Source organism: Symsagittifera roscoffensis, chromosome 4, assembly GCF_963678635.1.
Source record: "Symsagittifera roscoffensis chromosome 4, txSymRosc1.1, whole genome shotgun sequence".
NCBI classification, from domain to species: domain Eukaryota; kingdom Metazoa; phylum Xenacoelomorpha; order Acoela; family Convolutidae; genus Symsagittifera; species Symsagittifera roscoffensis.
The window spans coordinates 42,877,556-42,887,495 of NC_087065.1; the positions used below are offsets into that span (position 1 = coordinate 42,877,556).

At 41.7% G+C, this 9,940-nt stretch overlaps 1 protein-coding gene across 1 annotated transcript; it reads left to right on the forward strand.

Annotated features, from left to right (window-relative positions):
* Positions 1-565: 565 nt before the first annotated feature.
* On the forward strand, positions 566-1,864 carry LOC134844891 (interferon-inducible GTPase 1-like). Its single transcript, XM_063861718.1, has one exon. The coding sequence runs from the start codon at positions 566-568 to the stop codon at positions 1,862-1,864; it is 1,299 nt and encodes a 432-aa protein (XP_063717788.1).
* The last annotated feature ends 8,076 nt before the right edge of the window (positions 1,865-9,940 follow it).

Consider the following 9,940-nt stretch of genomic DNA (forward strand, 5'->3'; position numbering starts at 1 on the left):
CTTGCTGCCATCAAAAAAATACTAGTCATACAATTTGCATATATGGAAATTGTATGACTAGCATTCTTTTTTATTTTGTACGATACTCTATTTTATGCCAAAATAAGACTTAAGTTCTTCGAAAATTCAATTGCACCATTTTTGCAAATTGTATGAAAATTGTATGACTCGTATTTTTTATATACTTAGTTTATGGACTTTTATGATTAGCATTTTTGGTCTATGAATGTCAATCCGGGCTACGTCATAAATAACTCCTATTATGGACTAAATTTACCTAAAATTTTGAAAATTAACTTTTTACAGATGAAAATTGGCGTTTCGAGGTTTTAATCATGTTCGAAGCTCGGCTTGTTGTCCTAGACCCGGCTGAAAGTACTGATAAAGACATACATTTAATCACGAAAGCAAAATATCGCAAGTTTTGAATTTGAAAATTTATCAGATGTTTAAATATTGTGGTTGTACTTGCTGCAGTATGAGACAAGTTAAGGTAATTTGATTTGCAAATATATACTATAGATTTGCCCATGCAAACGTTAACTTTAATCAAAGTTGTACTTCTATGGCGCAGTTAAACGATGGTAGAGCGCGTTTGAAACAAGATGCGGAGAATTTCAACAAAATCAGACAGGAACTACAAGGCGATGCGTTGTACAATGTACTGGACGCTGATCTGAATGAGTTCCGCAACCAGAGAATCAATATCGCTATCATTGGTATGAAGAAACATGGAAAGAGCTCCCTGACGAACGCTTTGATCGGGAAGAACCCTCAAGATCAAGGGGCAGCAGAAGTTCGAGACTTCCTCACTGTAGAAAGAGAGCCGGATCCCTTCAGAATACCCAATAACGAATTGATGACTATTTGGGATATTTCCGGGAAACGAGAGGAAGATGATAAAACTTACATGGACAGAATTGGGAGCGATCGTTATAATTACGACATGTATCTTATTGTATTAAAAGAAGACTTTACTAAATCAGCAAAATCGATGATCTCTAGGATAATCGAATTGAAAAAGAAGTTTATGATTGTTCGAACTCATATAGACGTCAATGAACTAAACGCAGCAAACTACGGAGGAAACGCACAAGGTGCCACAGAAATAGTTCGTACAGCATTGCTTGAACAAATCAGAGCACACTTCCCAGAAAATTTGAACGAGATTCACTTATATCTTGTGAACAGTTATGACAGGGGAGGACATGATTTCGTAGCTCTTCAGCGGGACTTAATCAGATTTGCTCCGGCGGCTAAGCAAGAGGCTATGATTTATGCCATCAACGCTGCAGGGGAGGAATTAATTCAACAAAAGTATTGCAGATTACGCAAAAGGATTCCGACGGTATCTAGGAAAGCCGTTCTGAGTAGCAGTATTCCGATTGTTGATAGAGTGTTTTTTGATTCTCTTGAAGTTATAATTGCAGAAGAAATCATGCAATACCTGGATGTTTTTTGCATCTCCAAAACACAAGTTCACAGTTTCGAGCTAAGACACAACATGGGAGGTCTGGAGGATCTCATGAAACATCAGGCAAGTGGACTTACCGAAGAGATCCGCGAAAAAAGTGCAACCGCTCGAATCGATCCAACCGTGAATCGAGGAAATGTTGCAAGCCAGGCTGCAATTGGCGCTGGCGTAATTGCATGCGCAAGCCGTTCCTTGCCACCGGCGATCAGAGTTGCGTCTGGCTTTTTGGCAATTCTGGTTGCAGCTGTCTCTAGTAATTTCGTTTCCTCTCCCAAACTGGAACAAATTTTAACTGAATCTTTGGACCAATGCAAATTACTCGCGCTTGAAAAAGAGAAAGAGTACCAAAGAGCTAAGCGAGGTGCAAATCACAACTATGTAGATGTTTAGCATCATGAACTTGCGATGTTTCTCAGCCCTTAACTAGATTTAGTTTAACTGATATAGTTGTATATTATTATTTTGGAAACAGATTACAGCTAATGCTCATTCCACTAATTCGCTTATACGGCTTTTTCCTTCAATTAACGGGCTCTGGGTTTTAGTTTTGAAAAAGCGTTGCTCAAATAAAAATTTCCCTACCAACAATTTTGAGAAGGATCGCTCAACGTCGCAAACTTTCAAGTGGTACACAAACAATTTCAGTTAGGCTTGTATCTTTTTCCAATTTCCAATCACATGGTTTAATGGTTCATGCATTTGCCACAATGGTGAAATTTTACTATCAGCAAGATTGCGAAGTCCATGCATGGCAATAAATTTGAATCATTTTTGGAAACATGTGTCTCAGAGAATCAGCGTATCCCGGGTTGAGCTCACATTGAAAATTAGCGATAAAAAATGAAAGAAAACATCGATCGCCATCGATGAATTATCAATGTTCATTGCCACAATAGGAAATTTTATCGATGGATTATCGCTAATTCAGCGCTGGAAAAATTATCAATTTCTTATCGATGAAACAGCAATAAATCATGGATGATGTAAAATGTTTATAACGCTCTGAACTTTGGTTGAAAATTGAATTAAATACGGAAATAAAAACTAAATTAAACAAGATTGCTCGTATCAGGGCGAAGCCCTGAATGTTCCGACTGCCTTTTAAGGTATTATGGAGCAGTAATAACATTAAAAAGAAAATGTATTAAAATAAAATGAAAAATTTTTTTTCTAAAATTTGAATTTTTTAAATGAAAATCATCCCCCCACACGCCATATAAAGTACAAAAGGATAGACTTCAATCCTTGTAACAAATCAATTATGGCAAATAAGCTTCGTTCAACCAATTTGGAACGATTTCTAAGACGGATTAAATCTCCGCTTACGCGTTAATTGCGCGAATTATATCGCGCGTTAATTGTCTCAAATTGGTCAAAATGGCCAAAATGGCAATATTTAAACCCGCATAGCTTTACGAAAAATGATCACAGGTGAAATATCTTTTCAAAATTAAGCTCAGGACAACAATGCTTTTTGAATGATATAAAAAAATTCCGTCAAAAATGGCTAGTTAAAAAGTCGAAATTTGTCTGAAGAAAAAAAAACCCACCCCGAGCACAAATATTCCGTTACTTTCGTACCGAAAGTCGGAACAACTAGACTTCACAAATGTACAATTAAAAATTCAATAAAGCGAATGATTGGCTGAATGCATAGCTAAGTAATTGAAATTATCCAAGTTTTATGATTCAACTTGAAGCAAAAAAGACGTCATTTGCTCAACGCCGAGTGAGTTCTGATTCTTCAAGTAACAGTAGTCCGAAAATTTGGAATATTTCGATTCTCCGAAAACAGTCCTCGGCAGATTCGCAGTCGATAGCATAGTTTGCTCAACAAAGTGTTACACCTGAAATAAAAACTCAAACGACTATTTTAACTCAAAACAAGACACGTGACAAAACTTTTTTTTCAAAACGAAAATTTGAAGAAAAAAAATTCGATTGGAGTTTAATGTAATTATAATGGCTATTTTTATTTTTGAAATAAAAACTCAAATCCGCAACAGATGAAAATTCGGAAAATTAGTCGCGGCGGTTAAAAAAATAAGTCGCAGTGGTCTAAAAATTTATTGCAGTATGGTTGAAAAGATAGCCGCGGCAGTCAAAAAAATCGTCGCGGCATGGTCGAAAAATTAGCCGCGGCGGTCAAAAAAATAGTCGCGGCGTCGAAAAAAATGGTCGCAGCTAGATCAAAAAATTAGTCGAAGCGGTCAAAAAAATAGTCGCGGCGAACAAAAATTAATCGCGGCGGTCAAAAAATTTGACGCATGATGGTCGAAAAATTAGGCGTGGCGGTCAAAAAACTCGTCGCGGTGGTCAAAACATTCGTCGTGGCATGGTCAAAAAAAATAGTCGGCGCGGTCAAAAAATTAGTCGCGGCGTTCGATAAATTAAAAAAATTCGTCGCGGCGGTCAAAACATTCGTCGTGGCATGGTCAAAAAAATAGTCGGCGCCGTCAAAAAATTATTCGCGGCGGACAAAAAAATTGACGCAGGATGGTCAAAAAAATAGTCGCGGCTGTCAAAAAAAATTGTCGGGGCATGGTAAAAAAATTAGTCGGAGCGGTCACAAATTAGTCGCGGCGGACAAAAAAATTGTCACGGCGGTCAAAAATTTGACACGGGATGGTCAAAAAATTAGGCGCGGCAGTCGAAAATTTCGTCGCGGCAGTTGGAACATTAATCGCGGCGGAAAAAAAATTCGTCGCGTCAGTCAAAAAAATAGTTGCGGTATGGTCCTCAAATAAGTCGCAACGGTCAAATAATTCGTCACGGCGGTCGACAAATTAGTCGCGGTGGTCAAATCAGCAACAGAAAAAAATTCGAAAAATTAGTCGCGGCATTCAAACAATTAGTCGCGGCGGTTAAAAAAATAAGTCGCAGTGATCGAAAAATTACAAAACTCTGGGAGTTCGAAATTTGCTAATATGATCTGATCTTCCTCAGGATCTTATTATGCACGAAGTAAAGAATATGTTTTTGATTCTGAAAGCGTAACGGAGTTGCTCATGTGTGTCAATAAATTTCGCTTTGCAAACTTGTTGCTAATTTTGCGGCGGTCAAAAACTTTGACGCGGGGTAGTCGAAAAATTATCCGCGGCGTTCAAAAAAATCGTCGCGGCAGTCAAAAAATTAGTTGCGGTATTGTCCACAAATAAGTCGCAGCGTTCAAAAAAATCCTCACGGTGGTCGACAAATTAGTCGCGGCGGTCAAATCGGCAACAGATAAAAATTCGAAAAATTAGTCGCGGCGTTCAAAAAATTGCAAGGATGAAAAATTAGTCGCATCGGTCAAGAAATTTGCCGCCGCATGATCAAAAAAAAGTCGTGGCGGATGAGAAACTAGCCGTGTCAGTCAAGAAAGTAGACGCGGCGTTCCAAAAAAAAAACACGTCAGAGCAAGGTCAAAAAGTTGTATTAGGCGGTCAAAAAATTAGTCGCGGCGGTCAAAAAATGAGTTGCGGCCTTGAGAAAACTTGACGCCGGGTGGTCAAAAAATTAGGCACGGTGGTCAAAAACTCGTCGCGGCAGTTGAGACATTAGCCACGGCGGTCAAAAAACTCGTAAAAAATTGTCGGGGCATGATCGAAAAATTAGTCACAGTGGTCGAAAAAAAATCGCGGCAGACAAAAAAATCGTCACGGCATGGTCGAAAAATTAGTCGCAGCGGTCAAAAAAATAGTCGCGGCGGACAAAAAAATCGTCGCAGCGGTCAAACAATTCGTCGCGCCTTGGTCAAAAAACTAGCCGCGGCGGTCAAAAAAATAGTCGCGGCTGTCAACAAAATCGTCGCGGCATGGTCAAAAAAGTAGTCGCGGTGGACACAAACTCGTCGCGGCAGTTGAGACAATAGCCACGGCGGTCAAAAAACTCGTAAAAAATTGTCGGGGCATGATCGAAAAATTAGTCACAATGGTCGAAATAAAAGTCGCGGCAGTCAAAAAAATCGTCACGGCATGGTCGAAAAATAAGTCGCAGCGGTCAAAAAAATAGTCGAGGCGGACAAAAAAATCGTCGCAGCGGTGAAACAATTCGTCGCGCCTTGGTCGAAAAATTAGCCGCGGCGGTCAAAAAAATAGTCGCGGCTGTCAACAAAATCGTCGCGGCATGGTCAAAAAAGTAGTCGCGGCGGACAAAAAAAATAGTCGCGGCGGTCAAAAAATTCGTCGCGGTGGTCAAAATTTTTGTCGTGGCATGGTCAAAAAAATAGTCGCCGCGGTCAAAAAATAGTCGCGGTGGTCGATAAATTAAAAAAACTCGTCGCGGTGGTCAAAACATTTGTCGTGGCATAGTCAAAAAAATAATCGGCGGCGTCAAAAATTTTTTCGCGGCGGACAAAAAACGTCACGGCGGTCAAAAAAATTGATGCAGGATGGTCAAAAAATTAGTCGGAGCGGTCAAAAATTAGTCGCAGCCGACAAAAAAATTGTCACGGCGGTCAAAAAATTTGACGCGGGATGGTCAAAAAATTAGGCGCGGCGGTCGAAAATTTCGTCGCGGCAGTTGGAACATTAATCGCGGCGGAAAAAAATTAGTCGCGTCACTCAAAAAAATAGTTGGGGTATGGTCCACAAATTAGTCGCAACGGTCAAAGCAATCCTCACGGTGGTCGACAAATTAGTCGGGGTGGTCAATTCGGCAACAGATAAAAATTCGAAAAATTAGTCGCGGCGTTCAAAAAATTGCCGCGCCATGGATGAAAAATTAGTCGCATCGGTCAAAAAATTCGCCGCGGAATGATAAAAAAAATAGTCGCGGCGGTTGAGAAACTAGCCGTGTCAGTCAAGAAAGTAGACGCGGCGGTCCAAAAAAAACACGTCAGAGCAAGGTCAAAAAGTTGTATTAGGCGGTCAAAAAATTAGTCGTGTCGGTCAAAAAATGAGTTGCGGCCGTCAGAAAACTTGACGCCGGGTGGTCAAAAAATTAGGCACGATGGTCAAAAACTCGTCGCGGCACCTGAGACATTAGCCACGGCGGTCAAAAAATTCGTAAAAAATTGTCGGGGCATGATCGAAAAATTAGTCACAGTGGTCGAAAAAAAAGTCACAGCAGACAAAAAAATCGTCACGGCATGGTCGAAAAATTAGTCGCAACGGTCAAAAAAATAGTCGCGGCGGACAAAAAACTCGTCGCAGCGGTCAAACAATTCGTCGCGCCTTGGTCGAAAAATTAGCCGCGGCGGTCAAAAAAATAGTCGCGGCTGTCAACAAAATCGTCGCGGCATGGTCAAAAAAGTAGTCGCGGCGGACAAAAAAAATAGTCGCGGCGGTCAAAAAATTCGTCGCGGTGGTCAAAATTTTTGTCGTGGCATGGTCAAAAAAATAGTCGCCGCGGTCAAAAAATAGTCGCGGTGGTCGATAAATTAAAAAAACTCGTCGCGGTGGTCAAAACATTTGTCGTGGCATAGTCAAAAAAATAATCGGCGGCGTCAAAAATTTTTTCGCGGCGGACAAAAAACGTCACGGCGGTCAAAAAAATTGATGCAGGATGGTCAAAAAATTAGTCGGAGCGGTCAAAAATTAGTCGCAGCCGACAAAAAAATTGTCACGGCGGTCAAAAAATTTGACGCGGGATGGTCAAAAAATTAGGCGCGGCGGTCGAAAATTTCGTCGCGGCAGTTGGAACATTAATCGCGGCGGAAAAAAATTAGTCGCGTCACTCAAAAAAATAGTTGGGGTATGGTCCACAAATTAGTCGCAACGGTCAAAGCAATCCTCACGGTGGTCGACAAATTAGTCGGGGTGGTCAATTCGGCAACAGATAAAAATTCGAAAAATTAGTCGCGGCGTTCAAAAAATTGCCGCGCCATGGATGAAAAATTAGTCGCATCGGTCAAAAAATTCGCCGCGGAATGATAAAAAAAATAGTCGCGGCGGTTGAGAAACTAGCCGTGTCAGTCAAGAAAGTAGACGCGGCGGTCCAAAAAAAACACGTCAGAGCAAGGTCAAAAAGTTGTATTAGGCGGTCAAAAAATTAGTCGTGTCGGTCAAAAAATGAGTTGCGGCCGTCAGAAAACTTGACGCCGGGTGGTCAAAAAATTAGGCGCGATGGTCAAAAACTCGTCGCGGCACCTGAGACATTAGCCACGGCGGTCAAAAAATTCGTAAAAAATTGTCGGGGCATGATCGAAAAATTAGTCACAGTGGTCGAAAAAAAAGTCACAGCAGACAAAAAAATCGTCACGGCATGGTCGAAAAATTAGTTTGAGCGGTCGAAAGTTTCGTCGCGGCAGTTGGAACATTAATCGCGGCGGAAAAAAATTTAGTCGCATCACTGAAAAAAAATAGTTGCAGTATGGTCCACAAATAAGTCGCAACGGTCGAAACAATCCTCACGGTGGTCGACAAATTTGTCGCGGCAGTCAAATCGGCAACAGATAATATTTCGAAAAATTAGTCGCGGCGTTCAAAAAATTGCCGCACCATGGATGAAAAATTAGTCGCATCGATCAAGAAATTTGCCGCGGAAAGATAACAAAAATAGTCGCGGCGGTTGAAAAACTAGCTGTGTCAGTCAGGAAAGTAGACGCGGCGGTCCAAAAAAAACACGTCAGAGCAAGGTCAAAAAGTTGTATTAGGCGGTCAAAAAATTAGTCGCGTCGGTCAAAAAATGAGTTGCGGCCGTCAGAAAACTTGACGCCGCGTGGTCAAAAAATTAGGCGCGGTGGTCAAAAACTCGTCGCGGCACCTGAGACATTAGCCACGGCGGTCAAAAAATTCGTAAAAAATTGTCGGGGCATGATCAAAAAATTAGTCACAGTGGTCGAAAAAAAAGTCACAGCAGACAAAAAAATCGTCACGGCATGGTCGAAAAATTAGTCGCAGCGGTCGAAAGTTTCGTCGCGGCAGTTGGAACATTAATCGCTGCGGAAAAAAAATTAGTCGCGTCACTGAAAAAAAATAGTTGCAGTATGGTCCATAAATAAGTCGCAACGGTCGAAAAAATCCTCACGGTGGTCGACAAATTTGTCGCGGCAGTCAAATCGGCAACAGATAATATTTCGAAAAATTAGTCGCGGCGTTCAAAAAATTGCCGCGCCATGGATGAAAAATTAGTCGCATCGATTAAAAAATTTGCCGCGGCATGATCAAAAATTTAGTCGCGGCGGTTGGGAAACTAGCTGTGTCATTTAAGAAAGTAGACGCGGTGGTCCAAAAAAAACACGTCAGAGTAAGTTCAAAAAGTTGTATTAGGCGGTCAAAAAATTAGTCGCGGCGGTCAAAAAATGAGTAGCGGCCGTCAGAAAACTTGACGACGGGTGGTCAAAAATTTAGGCGCGGTGGTCAAAAACTCATCGCGGCAGTTTAGACATTAGCTACGGTGGTCAAATAATTCTTAAAACATGTCGGGGCATGATCGAAAAATTAGTCACAGTGGTCAAAAAAAAAGTCGCGGCAGACAAAAAAATCGTCACGGCATGGTCGAAAAATTAGTCGCAGCGGTCAAAAAAATAGTCGCGGCGGACAAAAAACTCGTCGCAGCGGTCAAACAATTCGTCGCGCCTTGGTCGAAAAATTAGCCGCGGCGGTCAAAAAAAAAGTCGCGGCTGTCAACAAAATCGTCGCGGCATGGTCAAAAAAGTAGTCGCGGTGGACAAAAACTCGTCGCGGCAGTTGAGACAATAGCCACGGCGGTCAAAAAAGTGGTAAAAAATTGTCGGGGCATGATCGAAAAATTAGTCACAGTGGTCGAAAAAAAAGTCGCGGCAGTCAAAAAAATCGTCACGGCATGGTCGAAAAATTAGTCGCAGCGGTCAAAATAATAGTCGCAAAATCGTCGCAGCGGTCAAACAATTCGTCGCGCCTTGGTCAAAAAATTAGCCGCGGCGGTCAAAAAAATAGTCGCGGCTGTCAACAAAATCGTCGCGGCATGGTCAAAAAAGTAGTCGCGGCAGACAAAAAAAAATAGTCGCGGTGGTCAAAAAATTCGTCGCGGTGGTCAAACTTTCGTCGTGGCATGGTCAAAAAAATAGTCGCCGCGGTCAAAAAATAGTCGCGGTGGTCCATAAAATAAAAAAACTCGTCGCGGCGGTCAAAACATTTCTCGTGGCATAGTCAAAAAAATAATCGGCGGCGTCAAAAAAACTTTCGCGGCGGACAAAAACGTCACGGCGGTCAAAAAAATTGATGCAGGATGGTCAAAAAATTAGTCGGAGCGGTCAAACATTAGTCGCAGCCGACAAAAAAATTGTCACGGCGGTCAAAAAATTTGACGCGGGATGGTCAAATATTAGGCGCGGCGGTCGAAAACTTCGTCGCGGCAGTTGGAACATTAATCGCGGCGGAAAAAAATTAGTCGCGTCACTCAAAAAAATAGTTGGGGTATGGTCCACAAATTAGTCGCAACGGTCAAAGCAATCCTCACGGTGGTCGACAAATTAGTCGGGGTGGTCAATTCGGCAACAGATAAAAATTCGAAAAATTAGTCGCGGCGTTCAAAAAATTGCCGCGCCATGGATGAAAAATT